At 36.8% G+C, this 23,075-nt stretch overlaps 2 protein-coding genes across 2 annotated transcripts in view; one reads left to right on the top strand and one right to left on the bottom strand.

Annotated features, from left to right (window-relative positions):
* Positions 1-555: 555 nt before the first annotated feature.
* On the bottom strand, positions 556-1,812 carry LOC124712393. Its single transcript, XM_047242689.1, has one exon. It carries the CDS (start codon positions 1,810-1,812, stop codon positions 556-558), a length of 1,257 nt encoding a protein of 418 aa, XP_047098645.1.
* Positions 1,813-5,396: 3,584 nt separating this feature from the next.
* Positions 5,397-23,075, top strand: part of LOC124711708 (39S ribosomal protein L46, mitochondrial) — a 36,173-nt gene continuing 18,494 nt past the window's right edge. Inside the window, exons 1-3 of the mRNA XM_047241911.1 lie at positions 5,397-5,535; positions 5,663-5,852; positions 6,904-7,040. Of these exons, the coding sequence (XP_047097867.1) occupies positions 5,466-5,535; positions 5,663-5,852; positions 6,904-7,040 (397 nt within the window). The 5' untranslated portion in view covers positions 5,397-5,465. The remainder of the gene's footprint in view (positions 5,536-5,662; positions 5,853-6,903; positions 7,041-23,075) is intronic.

Below are 23,075 nucleotides of genomic sequence, written 5' to 3'. Positions count from 1 at the left end.
ACTGCAGTTTTGTCACTGGAAGCCACACACCTGATGCCATATACCTGGTGACAAAACATCCATCACCAAGCATGTCATAACTGACATGTTAAATATAGAAAATTAGACCAAGAAATTCAGCAAAATAAATTCTCGGGGACTGTTTTAATACAAAAAATAATAACGAACTGAATAAACAATTTTCAGATTGTCCACACAAATTTTGCTTTTTGACTTCATTCAGTTGTCAAGTGGAAAACATTTGTACTGGAGGATTTTGGTGAATACTCATACTTTACCTGTGAAAAATAGCAAAACCATTTGAAATGGCTATGTCCATAGTCCAATTAATGTTATAGTATAGTAGATATTTCAGTTACATTTTGTTAACTATATGCAATAGGATAGATGAGTCAAAAGAAACATACAAACAGTGACATTTTCTTTATTAAGAACACTCGGATTTCCACATCACCCTGAGGTACCGAGTATGATGCGTTACTCATTGTTTTACATGGCGAGTTTCCCCAGTAGGCCTATAAACCATGATAAACATGCACACACAACTGTAAAAATTTAATTTTTAGAGTATGTGTGATCAAAACCAACATGCACACTCAACACTTCCCTGTCGGGTTGCACCAAAGCACTTGCAACATTCGACTTTTCAGCCAGGGTTGGTTTACTAAACAAACTTTTTGGACTGAAGTTCTGGTTATTAGATGTGCGTTGCACTTGCAACTTCTCATTGCTGGCACAGTGTGGAACTTCTTTCTTGGAGCGAGAGTTAACAAGTGACAGCAAATGGTCAACTGCTTTTTCCACTGTCTCTTCCGTTTCAGTATCTAATGAATCTACATGGTTTAGCAGGACTTTTAACTGTGTTCCCCGTGAAGCAGTTGCCTCATCATTTTGCTTTTTCATTGAGGACAAAATAGCAGATGCCTGTTCTATCGAAGTGGTTTCTTTATCTTTGACTGTTTTACTGAAATGTAAGTCATATGTCATTGATATAGCATGAATGTGTTTACAAATGTTCAGATTTATTAAATTGTCTGGACAACAGCAAGAGAAACTATGAATGCAAATATTACAAGTGCAACACAAAAGTCTGCAACTGAGGTTGCATTCTAGTGCTTTTAAAGTAACAGTGTATGTGATGCCACTTGTTGATTGAGATTTCACATAAAATCGTTTGCCATCACTATTGGCCGTGATTTGGCCTCTGTCAATTTTTTTGGATTCTCTATGCCGTTCTTGAATTTTCTCTATTCGATGAGTATGTCCACCCTTGTAGAGCTTAATAATTCTTTCAAAAGATTTGTCTCTTACTAATTTCATTAGTACCAGCAGCAACTTGTCCAGTCTATTATTGATCTTGCCATGAAGGTAGCAGTACTTTAATACTCTATGCATGGCTTCCAGATGCATATTTGTGTTTATGTTTAAATTACGGCGATAAATATACGCCCAATGTTGGGGCCTGAATCCGTAATGATTTGTGAAATACATTCCAAATTCTCTCGTGTCTTCGTCCTCTTGTAGCTCCCTCTCAAACAACTCTAGCAACTCACTGAACTTTTCTATATCTGCTTCTTCTAACAGCATACGCAAAGCTTTGTAAACCTGTGTTTGCTTGTTTGGGCCACCATGCACTTTCCTCAAGTTGCTTCTCCAGCTGCGGTCAATATGCCACGTACATAGCAAATTGTGTTCTGCCAGACCCATTACACCTGCCCAAGCACATCGAAAAACATTTGTGTCGTCTGACATAAACACAGTTGATTTGATAACTCCTGCTTTCTCCCTGACACAAGTAAAGAACTGTGTCATTATGGCTGTATTCTCTTTATTAGAAATGCAAAATGCCACTGGAATACCACTCCCAAATTCATCTAACTAGCAATGTTGTCACTAATAATTTGTACAAGTTTGTGCAATGTGTCGAGTCTACACAAACAATATTGGAACCGAATTTTCTAAGCAATTCGCTTTGGAATGGTGTCATTAACACTATCATTGTGTCTTCACTCGATAAATTTCCCATGTTTTGACCAGCTTGTTTGTGCATCAGAACACAGTCTTTCATTCTTTCTAAAAAAATACTCACACTAATTTCATCACTAGAATGGTACTGGTGAGGATCAATTAGAAATTCCCTTTTGATATTGTGAAGATCCTTCCGAGTAAGGAGGTGCAGTCTCTCAACCTCCTCACAATGTATGGAATCTCTCACATCATCCAAAATCCTCTGGAACGTCACACCCTCAGCAATTTTCCCTGCAACATTTCTACTATGAATAAAGCTACAACCATAACATTAAACAAATACTACTACCTATACCTAATATTTCACTGTTTGCGCAATTTTGTCAGGACAAATACTGGTTGCCAGTAAATAAACAGTTAACACAATGCATTGTCATTGCTGCAAGTTATGATGTTAGGGTCACAAAAACAGTCATTACAACTCAAGTATATAGAAATTACACCTTTCACAGATCTAAACTGTATCTTTACTTCTAATTATATTGGTAAGGTATCCAGACAGCATGTATTCAATTGCGTATAATGTAACAGGTGAAGAATACATCAGGTGGTGGGCAAACCTTCTAAGGTCACAGTAGCACCTAATTACTACAGGGTGGATGAACTAAAAATGTCCTGCAACAAGTGTTTAGTGAAAAGTGATTACAAGACAAACAATAGAAATCTCCTACATACTATGAAATGCACATCCATTCACTAACAACAAATTACTTCCTCAAACATCAGCCAACAGTTCATTACCAACATTTTATTATACACAGGCTGGCACATTGAGTCATGGCACAGTGTTAAAATTGCCAGTCAGCGGTACTTTCAAAACCAACTGTTCATAAAACTACCACAAGGGACATTTTCACTTCTGTCACCTCAAATCAAACATTTATTACATTCTGAATTAGCACAATATATTAGGTTACCATGCAATGTATATGAAAGTATTAACTATATCAAAGACAGAAAAAGAAAATATCAAAGAATTAAAAAAATGGGAACTGATCACTAAATATAATGTTCCAGTTGTAATGTCATGATTTACCCAGGAATATGCGATCATTCGAGTGTACGCACCCAGAAAGGCAAAGACTAGTAGAAAGATACTTCCTGGACATCTCTCCAAGAAGTCGGAGAAAAAAAATTTGAGGAAGGAATTTGTTATTATAGGAAACATGGGTGCAAGAGGAGGAACCAGGTAGCCTGTTCTCGTATAGCAGTGGAGGAAACTAAAGTACTGGTAATAATTACAATAGCAAAAATCTGATGGAAATTTATGAATAATTCATGATCAAAAAATTAACAATACTTTAAGAGAAAGATATTAACAACTTCACACATTCAATGTATTTCATTCTGACTCCACACCTGAATTGTGACATTACTCAGAAATTTGTTTAGCATTTGGTTAGCAAATGGATTTGCAGAGCAGTATCATTGTGACATTACATAATTTTACTGTGTAATGGCATGTGCAGCACCTATTCTTTCTAGTCTGTTGATGAAGTATTGTCACTGTTTTGTCATCTATAAACAAAGATATATAAATGTTTTGGTAAACATTTTGTTCACATAACTGTTGCAAATACTATCAGTTAAAAGGCAAGGAGCTTAAAATGACTAAGATCATCTGAGCATCTGTTGATTAATGAGTCTCTTTACCCAACCTACCTATAACTCTGACTGCACTACAAGTTGAAGTCAACAAGCAAGAATTGAGCGTGAACCACTCACTGTAAAATTTAGTCCCACAACCTATTCAAGTAGCCTAAAAGGTTATTCAAAGTGTGCTCCCAGACTTTTCCCGTCGGTAGAAAACTGGAACTATTCATTTCCAAGAAAATAGCATTACCATCACACAATGATTTAAGATGATCACTATCTACATTCCTCATGTGAATTCCACAAGCAGGAACGCCAATCATCATGTCATATCAGATGGCAATACTTCCACCAGCAAAATGTTACGAAAATAATTCATAATTTCTTATCCAATAACGCTAACATTACATAATGAATACATACGAACCCACAGAAATCACTTTTGAATGAATAACACACCAGATTACCTTTACACAAGGTTGATTCTAGATAGGCAACTAAATTTCATTGCCTTAAAAATTATAAAAACTGCTGTAGCAAAAACATTTATTCTAATGTTGAACTCACCCGCAATAATCTCCCTTTCAGATTTACTAAGGTGCAGAAAACCAATATTCAGTTCATGGCCGAAATGTGTTTTAAAATAAACACAAGTACACGTTCCATTTTTTTCTTGGCTGACCTCAATGGCAGACGTGCAGTGGCCACCCATTTTGTTACTGCCTTGAGACTTCAGTAGCCTCTTGCCCTTTGACCGAGATATGAATATCCCAGACCTGTGACATACATAAGTGATTTTGGTGGCACCCTTCACATGCTTCGCACCACCATGCATCACAAAGCTACATCTCGCTAACTTCTCCTCTTTGGACTTCCATTTTAGAAAGTCTGAAACATCAAACACGAAAAACATTGCACTATTTGCAAGCCTTGGTTGTTCACTGTAAATCGGCCATACCTTTTTGGCTGTAAAAGAGAACGGCTAAAATGGCTTGTAATTCTAAACATTCAAAAGTTTTCGTGAGTGCAAGAATGTTACTGAAAGCAAATATTTGAGCGATACGTAAAAAAAGGAAACAGTTGCTACACAATTTATGGACAGTAAAAATAAAGTTTATTAATTACCCATTGTGGACTACAAAGATTGCGACTTTGTCTTCTAAGACTAGGCCGTTAATACAAATGATCCTTTCATATGAACTGAAAGAAGCTTTGCACTACAACATTGCACCAGATTACTGAATGCAGAAAGAAAGAAATTCTACAGTTTTACCAGAAACATTCCTACTATTGAGTAGTAAAAACTAATTATTATACGGTGTTTCTTACCGTCCATTGACTGGAATACAATCTTTTCATCCGCAGTTCGAACCATGTGCTTTTCCTCCACATGTGCTCTCAAACAAGCCAATGTATTTAAGGAATGGCTACAGTCGTCTTGTGGGCACTTAATCGTACCTTCTGTATTTGGATCTACATCATGCATTTTCCTGATGTGCGCGTATAAAGTTTTTCGCAGCTGAAATGCTTTATCGCACACAAAACACGTGTTGGAATCTGCCATTATAAACACAGGCCTAGAACACACAACAGCGAAGTAGTATATCGAGTTCGCCACACAACGTATCGACAGACAAATCGCCTCCTTTAAAGAACAGCGCGTTTCAGAAAGTAGCAACGATCTGGATTGGCTGGTATGGGAGAAGACGTCATCGCACGACGTAGCCAATCAGCAAACCCGATTCCCTGGCGTCCCCTAGACGCAGGTGTAATGGAGTATCTTCGAGATTTATAACCAGTGTTTCTGGCGGGTGTTCGGATGTTTACGTTTGAAGTTAGTAAACATGAAAATGATAAACTCGCGTGTGTTTTCCTTACTACGAGTCTGTGTAGGAACTCGCGTTACTTGCAAAGGTAAATTTCTGTTTCGCATCAAATTCTCTCGTACGGAGTTGCTGATAAGAATTTGCGTTTAGTGTTTTTGGTTATCACAGTTCGTAACGTGGTAAATAATTCACTTTTGCAACTTCTTGGTTTAAAGGAAATATTAGATGTTGCAGTACTTCAGGAAAAGAAAGATGGGATTTGCTGAGCGGCGTATGTTTGGAGAGAGACCCGATTATTACAGCTGATATGACGGACATAGAGAAACGATTTTCGGAGTACTTGCAAACTATTGAGTTCGAGAACAGCATGAAAAGCGATCATGAAATACGTCACGAGCGAGACAGGTACTTTGCATGGAATATATTAACGTGTTTCAATCACAGTAACACATTGCTGTATTAACTGTAAACAAACGTATCTGCACCTTTTAAAGAACATGGAGTATCTGTGTTGGCCCTTTTCAGTTGGATGAACTGCTTTAAATCACCTTGAAATTCTTCTTGCACGTAACTCTAAGTAAATATTAAAAATTAAAGTATAGCATGAAAAGGTGAACTGGTCATGTATTGTCATAGCTTTTTGAATATTTCAGTGAGATTGTATGTTCTTTTACTACGTTTTATAGTTGCCCTGAAAAGTAGCAGAAATAATTATATGTATAGCCTGAACGTATGGACAATAATTGCTCATCAAAACCAATTCCGTTTCAACATTGTTATTAAGTTATTTTTTAAAAAAAATTATTGTAAGTGTGCCAAATCTTCCTTGTATAGTTCTAACTTGCTGTGTGGAAGTAGCTACATCTTATGGACTATACATTGATCATAAAAATGCGTGTGAGACATGGTTGCTGATTTACAAATATTTTGAATTTTGTTACTGTGAGGACTGGTTTGATATAGCTCTCCAACCTTGTCCATCCTGTGTAAGGTCCTTCATCCTACATAACTGTTGCATCCTACATCCATTTGAACATGCTCGCTGCAGTCAAGCCTTAGCCATCACTACAATTGATTCTTCCCACTTCTCTTATAACCGAATTGACTATTTCTTGATGCCTCAGGACATATCCTGTCAAACTATTTCTCCTTTTAGTCAAGTTGTGCCATAAATTTGTTTTCCTCCTGTTTTGATTCAGTACTGTATGTCTTTATTAGTTATCTGTTCTAGGCCTACCCATGTAATGTTATCTTTCAACTATAGAATTCATCATTTCATAATGTACTGAAGTATGCCAACTATAGGCCTGTAAGCTTTTAAAATATATCTTGTTGTAGCTTTGAAATTAACTTCTGTAGAACACCTAGAAAAAAAATATTGGTGTATAGGTCTATAACTGAATTACAGGCTTTTGGCATTATTACTACTTTTTTTATTGTTGTTGTTTTAAATCAGGAAACAAGCTGAGCTGTTGAAAAAAGGTGATATTAAAGATGTAGACTTAGATCAGGTGGTGAAGCAAACTGCACAAGACTTTGAAGATGCATGCCAAGAAGAACTGAATAAATTTCAGTCTGCATCTAGGTTAACAGGTTAGTAAAAGAAAAGTGGCGGAAAATTTATATTGTGGACTTCTGTATAATAGAAAAAGTGAATAGTTTTCATTTAATTGTCTATTATAACCAACATTAATTATGCTATCCAGTTGTTTACCGTAGTATTTCCTTGTGTGTTCTTTTTTTGGAGTCACCATTCTGTGAACAGACCTGCGTTGAACTTGAGTTTTGTAGATTTTCTCCATTAAGCAAAGCATTCCATGTTTATTTTAAAAAATATTCAACATGTTTAAATGGAACATTAGAAGAAACTTAATTTATTGAGAGGTAAGGTTAATTACTATAGGCCTATTTTCATCTCCCTCCTATGTCAATGCAGTGGCCATAAGTGAATAAATATCTGTCCGGTTTTGGCTCCTTTTAAAAACTGATATAAAACTTATGTAATATAGAATTGTACTGCATCAACGGTTTTCAAACTTTTTGGGCCAATGGCTCCCTTGATCTGAACATAGGTTCCTTTGGCTCATTTTGCGCACTAAATCTGTCTTGAAATGTGGGATAAAAATTTCTTTGTCAAATGTTGAAGTAACACACTTTGATCATCTTGTAATATTTTTACTCTGAAGTCTTGCAACAAAGTCAGTGGGAAAAATGAGCTTCCTTCTTCATATTCAGTTCTTCAAATTTTGACACAAAATTGGAAGTTGCTACATGCATCTTTTTCTCCACATTCATTTGCAATATATATTTCGTGTTGATGACTTCAAATGCTGAAAAACCTAGCTCATATAAGTAGGATGTTGCAGAAGGCATCCCAGCTTGTAGGTAGGGTCTTGTTCCCTACTTGCAGATACTCCTACTTCACTAAACTCCAAAACTCAGACAGTGATGAAGAAGTAAACGTCAATTTCAGTGTAGAATCTGGAGAAACATAATAGATTGCTCTCGCTCTTCAGTGATGAATGTTGATGGAAGTTCTGCATTAAAAGCATCTGTGTTGCTGTTGTGTTGATCAACTTGTTTTAAAAAGTACTTCAGAAAGTCATCACTGAGTTTGGTTAAATGACCCACAAACACAGGCTGCAATTCTTCACATAACTGAAAGTTACTGTCTGCTGAAACCGTGTGAAGAGTGGAGAAAGTGTAATGTACATATTTATCATCCACCATTTCTTCCACTGTAGTAGATGCGTTCTAAAAGCTGAAATTTTTTTTCTGGAAGCTGCAGAATTCTCATTACCTTGAAGGGATACATTCAATGAATTTAGTTTTTCAAAGATGCCACAAAGATACGCCAGCATGAAAACGGTCACTGTCTGCAAACTTCTCATTAGTCAGATGTTTCTCTTGAACAATATTCCTTAAAGCCAACTAGAGTTGCTGTAGTAAATTAGGAAAATGTGCTCAGTCCCCACGTCAGTACACATTTGTTGGAAACGTCTCGATGTAAGTGGTTGTTATTTAATAAAGGTCAACACAGATCACAGAGGACAAACAACAATTAAAAATGACGTGCATTCAACAAAACTAATCTTTATTATTACTGAATAAAAACAAGTGACCTGCTTAGTATGATGAACCAAAATGTAACACAGCATAGCAACCACACCTTTTTTTCTCCACATCTAGATATCAGTACTGGTACACACATTGTTCCTTCATTCAGAAAGCTAATAAACCAAATTATTATTTTTGTGGAACCACTGTGACACCATGATGTAAGGCTGCAACATCCCAGGGAGCCGCAACGCTCAATTTGAATTTATTTTATTTAAGCAAGATTATTTGAAATACTTGTGGTACTTTTTTATACCATCTTAGAACTAATTCATAGCACTGCCTCGACATATCATATTAATTGATCTATGCTTGTAACATAGAACAATATGCAGTAAGAACTATGAAAAATATACCGTTTTTAACTCAAGGTCTTTGTGTTTTACTTATATGAAAAGTAAGTTAGCCAAAGAATAAGAGATTTCAGTATTCTCCCAGTAGAGATAAAAATGTGCTAGAAGTTATTGTTGAGAGACAGTTGTACAACACTTCAAGAACACCATTAGGAAATACAATTTCTGGTATATCTTCAATAAAGTTTACTGGGTACTGTGGCACACATTCTTAAGAGAGAGAAAAAGGATTGGTTGACTTTGCGTAAGTTAGTTTAAGTTAGATTAAGTAGTGTGTAAGCCTAGGGACCGACGACCTTAGCAGTTTGGTCCCTTAGGACCTTACCACCAACACCTGGCTCCTAAAGGGGAATTAGTCATAGATCCTCAGGGCTGTCAAGCTTATGATGAGTCTTCTAACTCTGATTCAGATCATTGTTTGCAGTGATTGGTACTAGAGGATATGCACATTAGAAAAATGGAAAATGGACAGATGAGCTGTGAAAGTTCCTTCAAGCACACAAAGAATGTATTTAACTCATTCTTGAAAGAAACTGAGATTCCCCAGCCTGCTGTAATATTTGAGACAGACTGACTCTCCATTTGAGCAGATATTGCTGGAAAAACCACATCATATTTCCCACTTTACATCCCAATTCTGTACATATCTTACATCTACTAGATGTAGCAGTCTTTGGACTAATGAAAAAAAAAACTATTTCAGACATTGTGTTCTGACAAAAAGAGGTTTAATATTTCAAAATCTGAGGTACCTGCTATTTTGTTACAAATTATTTCAGAATGTAAAACGGAGCAAATGTTCAAGCAGGCTTCAGAGCAACTAATTTGATTCCATTTGATGCAAACAATGTGAATTATACCAATATAGTTGCTTGTCATATGCCAGCTTCAGCTACAGTCCAGTCAGCTATGGAGCTTAAGATTCATTTTATGTATATAAAAAACAAATTGATGCTGTCCTTCTAGATGAGTTTAAAGTAACCGAGAGAAGGAATTTTGACTGGGGAGGAAATCTGGAGGCATTATTACTTTTAAAGTTCTAGAACAAAATAGCTGATGACGTAGAAATGCTTGCTGCTAGTGGTTTTCATGGTTCTTATTGTATAATTTACTATGTTACAAACAAAGATAAATTGATATGAGATGTCCAGGAAATGGTATTAATTAATTTGATCAGAGTCTACTAGCTGAGGCCCTTTGATGACAATCCATCAAAGAAAATTTCAGTACATGAAGATAGGCATAATCCTTCATCCATCCAGAGTCTTGGTACTATTCAGATATCTTCATCACATAGTAGCAGTTTACATAATAGTGATACTACTTGATGGCCCACCAAAAGTCTTGTTCCTTTCTAAATATTGGTGACTCTAAATAACACTTCACAGAATTTGGATACTTCAACATCTTTCCAAAATCTTTTGTCTTTGATGATATTCAGTCATCACAACCAAAATCAATAGCAATAATTTTTGGAAATGTTATTTATCACTGTGATCAGAATCTGAGCAACGAAGCACAAAGAGAAAGAAAGAACACACACCTAGTGTTGTGACTAGTGATGGAACATCATGAATTCAAGGAAAAAGAGAAGCAGGAGAGGAACATGAAAAAGGAACAGAAAAGATATGAAGGAGATAAAGTGAAGGAAAAACTATTGGCAGATTTTCATTCAAAAAGGTGTTAAACAAGAAACAGACTGCAATTAGCTGATGGGCAAACAAGTTCTTCGGAGTAAGCAGATTAGATGACAGCATAGAAGAAGAAAAGGATAAATGCATGTTGTTGTTGTGGTCTTCAGTCCTGAGACTGGTTTGATGCAGCTCTCCATGCTACTCTATCCTGTGCAAGCTTCTTCATCTCCCAATACGTACTGCAGCCTACATCCTTCTGAATCTGTTTAGTGTATTCATCTCTTGGTCTCCCTCTATGATTTTTACCCTCCACACTGCCCTCCAATACTAAATTGGTGATCCCTTGATGCCTCAGAACATGTCCTACCAACCGATCCCTTCTTCTTGTCAAGTTGTGCCACAAACTCCTCTTCTCCCCAATCCTATTCAACACTACCTCATTAGTTACGTGATCTATCCATGTAATCTTCAGCATTCTTCTGTAGCACCACATTTCAAAGGCTTCTATTCTCTTCTTGTCCAAACTATTTATCGTCCATGTTTCACTTCCATACAAATACTTTCAGAAACGACTTCCTGACATTTAAATCTATACTCGATGTTAACAAATTTCTCTTCTTCAGAAACACTTTCCTTGCTATTGCCAGTCTACATTTTATATCCTCTCTACTTTGACCATCATCAGTTACTTTGCTCCCCAAATAGCAAAACTCCTTTACTACTTTAATTGTCTCATTTCCTAATCTAATTCCCTCAGCATCGCCTGACTTAATTCGACTACATTCCATTATCCTCGTTTTGCTTTTGTTGATGTTCATCTTATATTCTCCCTTCAAGACACTGTCCATTCCATTCAACTGCTCTTCCAAGTCCTTTGCTGTCTCTGACAGAATTACAATGTTATCGGCGAACCTCAAAGTTTTTATTTCTTCTCCATGGATTTTAATACCTACTCCGAATTTTTGTTTTGTTTCCTTTACTGCTTGCTCAATATACAGATTGAATAACATCGGGGAGAGGCTACAACCCTGTCTCACTCCCTTCCGAACCACTGCTTCCCCTTCATGTCCCTTGACTCTTATAACTGCCATCTGGTTTCTGTACAAATTGTAAATAGCCTTTCGCTCCCTGTATTTTACCCCTGCCACCTTCAGAATTTGAAAGAGAGTATTCCAGTCAACATTGTCAAAAGCTTTCTCCAAGTCTACAAATGCTAGAAACGTAGGTTTTCCTTTTCTTAATCTAGCTTCTAAGATAAGTCGTAAGGTCAGTATTGCCTCACGTGTTCCCATATTTCTACGGAATCCAAACTGATCTTCCCCGAGGTCGGCTTCTACCAGTTTTTCCATTTGTCTGTAAAGAATTTGCATTAGTATTTTGCAGCCGTGACTTAAAACTGATATTTCGGTAATTTTCACATCTGTCAATGCCTGCTTTCTTTGGGATTGCAATTATTATATTCTTCTTGAAGTCTGAGGGTATTTCGCCTGTCTCATACATCTTGCTCACCAAATGGTAGAGTTTTGTCAGGACTGGCTCTCCCAAGGCTGCCAGTAGTTCTAATGGAATGTTGTCTACTCCCGGGGCCTTGTTTCGGCTTAGGTCTTTCAGTGCTCTATCAAATTCTTCACGCAGTATCATATCTCCCATTTCATCTTCATCTACATCCTCTTCCATTTCCATAATATTATCCTCAAGAACATCGCCCTTGTATAGTTCCTCTATATACTCCTTCCACCTTTCTGCTTTTCCTTCTTTGCTTAGAACTGGGTTGCCATCTGAGCCCTTGATATTCATACAAGTGGTTCTCTTTTCTCCAAAGGTCTCTTTAATTTTCCTGTAGGCAGTATCTGTCTTACCCCTAGTGAGGTAAGCCTCTACATCCTTACATTTGTCCTCTAGCCATGCCTGCTTAGCCATTTTGCACTTCCTGTCGATCTCATTTTTGAGATGTTTGTATTCCTTTTTGCCTGCTTCATTTACTGCATTTTTATATTTTCTCCTTTCATCTATTAAATTCAGTATTTCTTCTGTCATCCAAGGATTTCTACTAGCCCTCGTCTTTTTACCTGCTTGATCCTCTGCTGCCTTCACCACTTCATCCCTAAAAGCTATCCATTCTTCTTCTACTGTATTTCTTTCCTCCATTCTTGTCAATTGTTCCTTTATGCTCTTCCTGAAATTCTCTACAACCTCTGGTTCTTTCAGTTTATTCAGGTCCCATCTCCTCAAATTCCCACCTTTTTGCAGTTTCTTCAGTTTTAATCTACGGTTCATAACCAATAGATTGTGGTCAGAGTCCACATCTGCCCCTGGAAATGTCGTACAGTTCAAAACCTGGTTCCTAAATCTCTGCCTTACCATTATATAATCTATCTGACACCTTCCAGTATCTCCAGGCATCTTCCATGTATACAACCTCCTTTTATGATTCTTGAACCAAGTGTTAGCTATGATTAAGTTGTGCTCTGTGCAAAATTCTACCAGGCGGCTTCCTCTCTCATTTCTTACCCCCAATCCATATTCACCTACTACGTTTCCTTCTCTTCCTTCTCCTACTATCGAATTCCAGTCACCCATGACTATTAAATTTTCGTCTCCCTTCACTATCTGAATAATTTCTTTTATCTCATCATACATTTCTTCAATTTCTTTGTCATCTGCAGAGCTAGTTGGCATATAGACTTGTACTACTGTTGTAGGTGTGGGCCTCGTGTCTATCTTGGCCACAATAATGTGTTCACTATGCTGTTTGTAGTAGCTTACCCGAACTCCTATTTTTTTTAATTCATTATTAAACCCACTCCTGCACTACCCCTATTTGATTTTGTATTTATAACACGGTATTCACCTGACCAAAAGTCTTGTTGCTCCTAAAATGCATGAGAAAGTGAAATTGTGTTCCAGTGGGAACTTGGAAATAGGGGTAACTGTTCTGGTAAAATTTTGTTCAGTTTGGGAGAGAACAACAAGGCCTGCAATTTTTAAGTAGGTGGCTCTTATTTTGGAAGTGGCATCTGATTCCGAATATGGAATTCAATGTCTAAAAAAGTTCTAATGCTCAGAAAATTCATTTTGATTACAATGAAAATGATGTTTCAACCATAACAACCAAAGAAATTTTAGGGAAACTGCCAGGACCAGTTTTGATGCAAGGAGTACAGGTACTAAAAACAAAGTTACCCAAATCTGTTGACACATGTGAGAGATAAACTTGTCTAGAGGTTGATTTAAGTAGTTTGAAGGCCAGTGATTATCATATTTATTATTAATTGTTTTCTGATGCACTCAGTTCACTTTTAATTACTTTATTTGTGTTTATTATCTTTTTTGCTTGAATAAAGGTCAAATTTCTTTGTAGAAAATAGATTCTATAATTATTAAAGCCCCAATTTTATTGTAATATGTAGTCTTCAAAAGTGAGGAAATGATTAGCCATAGCTAGGGTTAACATGGCGAATACTGGGGAAGTACACTAACTTAGAACACTTGATCCAACTTGATTGTAACATACAGATTTTGAAACAATAGACACTTTTTTTAAAGTAATACGTAAACTTTTTTCGTATACTAAACATATTGTCTAAAATATCTCATTCATTGAACAGTAATCTGTATTCAAACACACCTTGCCAAAAGGGGCAATTGTATGAACATAGAAGTTGTGAATACTCGACATTTTAAAACCACTGTGCATGATCCACTTCTGTAATCTCTGATTTAGGCTGCCTGTGGGAAAGCAGTAGTTGGAACTACAACCTCATTTATGGGCTTCGAGATGTTAGGCACCTCAGGAAAATTCACCCCAAACTGATGTGGAATGTTTTGTGAGTCCCCTGTAGCTGGTCAGCACTTACTCAGTGGAAGATGAACAATTCAATTTTCAGAGTAGTTTGCAGTTAAGATTTTGCTACTTGTTAGGCAGTATAATGTGCCTCAAATGCACTAACCTCATTATTGCACAGCTTACACTTTCATTCATCTTAATGAAATTTTTAGTAACAGACTATCTCAGTGCTTTTTGATATTTTTACTAGTCTCTTTTGCATGATAAATTATTCTGAAAACTAGGTCTTTTTTTTTCTAGTTTCTTTCTCCCCCTCTATACCCTCCCTTACCATTGTCTTCAAAGAAAAGCTCTGTATTATACAAATTTTGGACCAAGAGTGTGAATGCCATCAGAATTCAGTTCTTGTCACTCCAGTTTCTGTTTTCTTATTGTTCCAGTTTCTGTTTTCTTATTGTTCCAGTTTCTGTTTTCTTATTGTTCCAGTTTCTTTTTCAATTCATTTGACTTGAGGAAATTTAAAATGGTTTCTTGTGCAAAGCATCTTTTTCCACATAGTTTATGAACTGTTGCAAACCACTGTAGCACTTTACCTGTTGAGTGGGTCCAGGTATCACTATTTAATCCTTTGAGTCCCAGCAGTAAGAAAACTTAGATAATTTTTAAAAATTTGCAAAATTAATGTTTATTATTGTAGTGAGCAATGAATACACGAAGGAATTGGTAAAAGTAAACAATCAGTAGTTTTATGAAGATGGTTTTACTTTTGAACCATCAGTGCATGCAATGAAAACTGTCCATCCATAATATCAAGGAGATGTTTGAAAGAAAATTTGCGTTTTTTTAGACACAGTCCCACATATCGAAATTTCCAGAATAATGATACCTAAAACAAATCTTAAACCTAAATAATAAGCAAAAATAGGCCTAAAATTTAGTAGTTATGTATCAACAGTACATACTGTCTCAGTAGTTTCATTTCAAAACCATCATAAAAGCAATAGTACAAACTCAAATTTACATTACAGCAATTGTAGATATAGTTACTTTTGCTGTGAGTGATCACAGTAAGGTCACTGACAAAAAGCTACATATCACAATCTCCTACAATCACGTAGCATATCTGCACCAACTATTGCACTGAACGTTATATCTGACTATTACTGTACATTATATTCGTAGACGTATCTCTGTATGCTACTAGATGTTTCTGTCTTGCAACAGCATTGGCAGTTTCCTGACAAAGGTACTGGTACTTCACAACAAGCTTAATAAAATGGTGGTTTCAGGCAGAAACCATTGGTACTCAACGGTTTGATGTAGATGTCAATCCGAAACATTTCCAATGTTGATGCTATAGCACATTATAAGAAATACTGCAAAATATTAAAGACTGTAATATGGATGTCAAAGCAAATATATTACAAGGAAAAGATAGTCATATCAGATAACAAAATAAAGACAATATGGGATATAGTGAAGGAGGAGACCGGTAGGACCAGACATGAAGAGGAACAAATAGCATTAAGAGTAAATGATACATTGGTGACAGATGTGTATAGTGTTGCAGAACTTTTTAACAAACATTTTATAACTGTTACTGAAAAGATGGGGTTGTCAGGTTCGGTAGATGCTGCTATGGATTACCTTAGACCAGACATTTCAAGTACTTTCCATAATATGAATTTGACCCTCACTACCCCAACAGAAATAATGTCCATCATAAAATCTTTAAAATCAAAAACATCTAGTGGGTATGATGAAATATCAACAAAGTTAATTAAAGAATGTGATTCTGAGCTAAGTAACATATTAAGCTATCTGTGTAACCAGTCGTTTATCAGTGGAATATTTCCTGAATGGCTGAAATATGCTGAAGTTAAGCCACTGTTTAAGAAGGGAGATAAAGAAATAGCATCAAATTTCCGTCCAATTTCACTGTTACCAGCATTCTCAAAAATTTTCGAAAAAGTAATGTACAGTCGTCTTTATAACCATCTTATCTCAAATAACATACTGTCAAAGTCACAGTTTGGATTTCTAAAAGGTTCTGATATTGAGAAGGCTATCTTCACTTACAGTGAAAATGTGCTTAATTCATTAGACAAAAAATTGCAGGCAACTGGTATATTTTGTGATCTATCAAAGGCATTTGACTGTGTAAATCACAATATCCTTTTAAGTAAACTAGAATATTATAGTGTAACAGGAAATGCTGCAAAATGGTTCAAATCTTATATCTCTGGCAGGAAACAAAGGGTGTTATTAGGAAAGAGCTTGATACATGTCTATCAGGCATCATCCAACTGGGAACTAATTACATGTGGGGTCCCACAAGGTTCCATTTTGGGGCCCTTACTTTTTCTTGTGTATATCAATGACCTTTCATCAGTAACATTACCAGATGCCAAGTTTGTTTTGTTTGCCGATGATACAAACATTGCAATAAATAGCAAATCAAGTGTAGTCTTAGAAAGATCAGCCAATAAAATATTTGTGGACATTAATCACTGGTTCCTAGCCAATTCTTTGTCACTAAACTTTGAAAAAACACACTACATGCAGTTCAGAACTTGTAAGGGGTGTCCCAAGAGTATATGTCTAACATATGATGACAAGAAGATAGAAGAAGTGGACAGTGTTAAATTCTTGGGATTACAGCTTGATAATAAATTCAATTGGGAGGAGCACACCACAGAACTGCTGAAGCGTCTTAACAAATCTCTGTTTGCAATGCGAATTTTGTCAGACGTAGGGGATATAAAAATGAAAAAGCTGGCATACTATGCTTACTTTCATTCCATAATGTCATATGGGATTATTTTTTGGGGTAATTCATCAAGCCAAGCTAAAGTTTTCCGGGCACAAAAACGTGCAGTAAGAATTATATGTGGTGTGAACTCAAGAACATCCTGCAGAAGCCTGTTTAGGGAACTAGGGATACTAACTACAGCTTCCCAGTATATTTATTCCTTAATGAAATTTGTCATTAAAAATATATCACTTTTTCAAACCAACAGCTCAATTCATGGAATCAATACTAGAAATAAGAATAATCTTCACAAGAATTTAAAGTCACTTAGTCTTGTACAAAAAGGTGTGCATTATTCAGGAACACACATTTTCAATAACTTGCCAGCAGCCATAAAAAGCTTAACAACCAATGAAATTCAGTTTAAGAGAAGCCTAAAGGATTTATTGGTGGCCAACTCCTTCTACTCCATTGATGAATTTCTTAGTAAAACCAACTGATTTGTATATAAGTACAACATAACTTCTGCACAATTTCAGTGCAGTAATGTGTTCACTGAAAATGTGTGTGTGTGTGTGTGTGTGTGTGTGTGTGTGTGTGTGTGTGTGTGTGTAAGTATAATCTAACTTCTGCACCATTTCAGTGCAGTAATGTGTTCATTGTAAATAAGTATTACAGTAGTTGTATTACATGTTTATTACCTTGTAAATAAATAAAAAACGTTTTTTATTTTAAATTCAGTGCATTAGTATTTGTAAAATGACTCTTAGTGTTCATTAAAAATGACGATCATTCCACTTGGGACCTGTGGAATGGTACATTAGCTTATTTGTTTTAGTTGTAAATATTTGTCATGTATTGTTGTTTTTCTGACATGTTCCACATCCAGGAGGACCTCCTCACTACGGATCAATTGGAATGAAAGTAAATCTAATCTAATCTAATCTAATGAATGCACAAGTTGTGTGATATTGTATTATCTTATGTAGGAGAGAGAGAGAGAGAGAGAGAGAGAGAGAGAGAGAGAGAGAGAAGTTGGTTAGTTAGTTACATGTTCCTTGTAAACGTTATGATGTGTGACGTATCAGCATAACAAACCTAAAGCCCATACTCAAAAAAAATTATGTGGCTACATGCTGCTCATTTACAGATTTTTTGCCGTATAAATGACTAATCAATTTTATTCAAGACTTCCTCAGTGGTCTAGAATAAGCTATTAAGCCATTGTCAGCCCATAACATCCTACTCTTGGACAGGTAATGAAAATGTCTTCCATCCTTGGAGTCAAACCAGTTACGTCTGGTCTAGCATCTGATGATCTTTATCACATTTCAATAACTGTTCCAGTCCTAGTGATTATTTTTGATGACCTCAGTGTCATTGGGGTCATTGAATTCCAAGTGACATAGGAGTTCAAGCTCAACCATCCTTCATTTTGTTGAAATTTTTACAGATTACACTTGATGGACCAGCAGAATATTTACTAACTTTCATCTCTGTCTGTAAGATTATTTAGCTACTAGAGCCATTTTCACAAGGGCTACTTCATTTGAAACTGCTGTTATGCTGTAAAATCCTTGTTTGGCTGCCATTGTTGCTGTCCTAGTAGAGATAGGATCCTCGGACCTAGCAGAGATGGGATCCTGCTACCTACTATTCTGACACAACATTTTGTGCAGAATACAGACATAATGTAAATGAAAATCTGAAAGCAGTGCTCGTGGCACTATCTCTCTTCAGACTTATTGAAAAATTTTGTAGTGACAGTTTTCACCTGATGTTAACAAAGAATAGATAATGACTAGAAGTTACTGGAAATGTGATCATTTGTCAGTGTTTTGTCTGCTTACCTGTCAGAAAATTAGAGAATTATGCCTTATCTGTCAGAAGTTAAGAGGATTATGAACTTTCCTAGAAATGTATTCACTCTGTTGCCAGTCTCTGAACTTATCAAATATACCAAATTTTGCCGATCTTAAAACCACGTATTTCGAAATTCACAATGCTGATATTACAGTTATTGAAAATACTAATAAATGCATTTAAGGGTGTCGGAAACATTTAAATTATAATGTCATTTGCATTAAGATGTGCAAATTCGGCTCAAATTGTGGTGTTTTATCAGTAACTGTACATTTTTAATTTAGTGTTAGATAACATTTACATTACTTTTTGTGGTTCAGGAGGGAAGCGCCAGACTGTATATCCAAAGGTCTGGGGCTGGATTCCTTGTCAATAATAGGATTTTTGCCTGTTGCTTCCAGTCTATCATCTCTGGCACTGTTTGTTACTGTGGAAATTACAGAGCTGCAGCGTGGTTTGAAATTTATACTATAGATCTCCCTGTAATTGACTGAATAAATAAGTCCTAAAGGTCAGAGAAAGGCAAGTGCATCCTATCTCCAATAGGCCTATGTCTGTTACAGCATATGTGAAATAAGTGATAAGTGACAAAAAATAAAAATCCCAGGACTGACGAGATCAAAACCATAGTCTGGCAGTTAACCACTGAAATACATGCAACTAATGGGAATGCTATCAGGCTCTAAATTAACCCAAAAATTTGAGCCAAATTTGTACTTCTTAACCAAACAACATCAAAATTAAAATGCTCCTCATAGACTTAAATGCACTCTTTTTTTGGTAGTGTCAGCATTTATAAAATCAGTGGTGACTGTATTAAGACACATGCCGTTAACGGTAAGCAAAATTTCGTACATTTGGTATTTTTGGTAAATTTAAGAGGCTGATGATAGTGGTTACATTTGTAAGTAAGTTCATGATTCACTCATTTTATGACAGAATGTTGGCAAATGAAGATATTCCCAATACCTTTCACTAATTAGTTACTCCTGATTAAAATGTAGGGAAAATTGTCACTACAAAATTTTGTAGCAAGTTTTCTATGAACAATGCTTTATGATTTTCATTTATATGATAAAGGAAAACCCTTTTATTTGATTTGCACAGCAAGACAAAAACAAGTGGTCTTGGTCCACTACTGCCCACATCGAAACTGAGTTTATTGTGCAGTTTCACTCCCTATGATTCTAGTAAAGCCAGCCAAGCACCCTTGAAGATAGTAGGAGCCCTTTTAATAATTCATTATTAGACATGGATTCTTCACAACTTAATGAACTGAATATTTTGTGTATTTTGACATCCAACACTTTGTACTGGAAGATTAGGTTTGGTGCAGTTTCATAACCCTCACCACATAGTCTCCACTTAGGGGCTTCTTTCTCTATACTCATCACATGTAGGTGTCTCTTAAAGTCCCATAGCCAGTCATTAACCCTGCAATGAATTTGATCTGCCTCCTGTTCAAGTTCAGGATTACAGAACTTCTCTTGAAACATGGCTTTCTCATCATTAGCTTACCATGTTTTTGTTTTCGACTATATTTCAATATCCTACTTGCTGCTTCCTCACTCAGCTGCACAATTTTGATTGTACCATCACCTTGATGATGATTAGCACAGTTTCTGGTCCAATATAGGGAGTCATCACACCTGCCCTGGCCAGCTATGAGCATTTTAATAGCCATGGAGCTTTCCTATGCTTTCCCATTGTCTGACAAGGGCATCATGGTATGCTGCTACAATCTCTGATCTCATTGCAGGGGCTGGTAGGTATTTCAGAGCTGCTTGTTTGTCTAAATAAATGTAGATGCTATGATCCTCGTAGCATGTTGTACATGTTGTACATAAATTGAAATTGTCCTACACACACACACACACACACACACACACACTCATAGCAGATACAGAAAACCTTTGGTGGAATATAAATAATTTAAAGTGTGAAGGAACAACTTACAAGTAGTAGAATCACAAAGTAGTTGAAAGGGACAGTCTTCTACATATAACTGAGCATCCCTAATATACATTTGTTATTTCTGTATTCTGAAAAAAAAAGTTTTCAATATGGCAGGTTGCAAGGTGTATTAAACCAGAAAGAATGGCTTGCCAAACTTCAGAATTTTATAGACATCTGCAGTTTCAAAGAACGTGGCCCTTGTGAACAGGCTGAAGTACCTACATCAAATTACAGACGGAGACAAAAGCTGGCAGAACTTCATGTGGATCCCATGAATATGTTCTCTACACATTTCATCAAAATTGAAGATGATAGAGATGGGGAATGATCTATTATGGATCAAATTGCAACTTTAATTTTCTTTTCATTTGATTTATCTTCTGGCCAGACATCTCCCATTGCACTTCTCTAACCATTCTTTTCTTATAATAATAGTGATTTGCTCATGGATGTGTGGAACATTAAGTAAAATAAATATTTGTCCTCGAGATTCCTTACTCTATCGTGCATTTCGACATTCAGTTTTCAGTCTTGTCTGTTGCATTACGTTTGTTGGAATTGGTGTAATTAATACTGATGGACTTAATAATTCTGATTAATCTGATACCAAAGGATTAAGGCGAGATACTGGCAGAAGTAAAGCTGTGAGTACCGGGCATGAGTCGTGCTTCGGTAGCTCAGGTGGTAGAGCACTTGCCCGCGAAAGGCAAAGGTCCCGAGTTAGAGTCTCGGTCGGGCACACAGTTTTAATCTGCCAGGAAGTTTCACCAAAGGATTAAGCTTGACAGGAAACCCTTTATTCAGTGAAAACAGGAAGCTAATGAATTGTAATCCAGAGCAACAGTACAGAATAAAAAAAAGAACATGGAACATGAAAAACACAGGAATAAATCCAGAATGAGATTTGCACTCTGCAGCGGAGTGTGCGCTGATATGAAACTTCCTGGCAGATTAAAACTGTGTGCCAGACTGAGACTTGAACTCGGGACCTTTGCCTTTCACGGGCAAGTGCTCTACCAACTGAGCTACCCAAGCATGACTCACAACCCATCCTCACAGCTTTAATTCTGCCACTACCTTGTCTCCTACCTTCCAAACTTCACAGAAGCTCTTCTGTGAACCTTTCATGCTTGCCCGTGAAAGGCAAAGGTCCCGACTTCGAGTCTCGGTCCAGCACACAGTTTTAATCTGCCAGGAAGTTTCACAGAAATAAATATTGCACATGGAGAATGGAGAATAACACATGAAAAATAAAAAACCAGCACCCCAGCCAATTGGACACAGAAGCCTCTGACAGCTGCAATTCACTTATTACATGCAAAACACAGCACCTTGATCAGCCTGTTTAGCTCTTTATAACTACCTCGACAGCCGCAATTCAGCTGTTACATCACACGACACTGCACATACACAGACTATGCGACACATCATGCCTCCACACTAGCAGTTAACAGCTATTGTGTTGGGCTCTGTATCAGCCCCATTGATTGAAGTGGAAAATTGGTATCAAGAAAACGGGCAGGGAACTGGACACAGCATCCAGAGTTCCTCATGTGGCCAGAGCATAGAAGTCAATGGGATTCATCACACTGCTCACACATGAAAGACAGTCTGCCACAACATTACCAGTTCCCAAAATGTGTCAGTAGTGAACTGGGCTACAAACTCTAGATGCTTGAATTGGCAAGAAGGGCAGTTGACACTTTCATGTTTGAACGCAAAGGTCATTCGTTTATGGTCCGTGAATATAAGGAACACTTGCACTTAAATTTTAGGGTGGAAGTATTTCACTGTTTCACATACTGCCAGGAGTTTGCAATTGTAGGCGCTCCACTTTCTCTGAGATGGTGACAATTTTCAAAATAAGTATGTCAATAGTAGCCATGAACTGTCTGACCACTGCTGTAGCACCACGCCGATAGCCATCTGGCTTGCATCCACCAGTACTGCTAGAGGTGCATTGAGCTTAGAATCAGCTAGAAGTGGTATGTCTGCCATGCTCTGTTTGGCGGCCTTGAAAGCAGAATACACAAACTCGGTCCACTGCACTGGGGAGTTGCCCTTCTTCTGAGGACTAGTCAGTGCTGCAGTCAATGGTTCCTGCTGGTTTTTTATCTGCTGTACATATGAGCCCAAATATGCCTTTGTGTGGTTATCTGAGAGCAC

The sequence above is a fragment of the Schistocerca piceifrons genome, chromosome 8 (genome assembly GCF_021461385.2).
Source record: "Schistocerca piceifrons isolate TAMUIC-IGC-003096 chromosome 8, iqSchPice1.1, whole genome shotgun sequence".
In the NCBI taxonomy this organism is placed as follows: Eukaryota; Metazoa; Arthropoda; class Insecta; order Orthoptera; family Acrididae; genus Schistocerca; species Schistocerca piceifrons.
The sequence above is the reverse complement of the archived record's forward strand: the minus strand, read 5'-3'. Positions and strand labels throughout refer to the sequence as shown.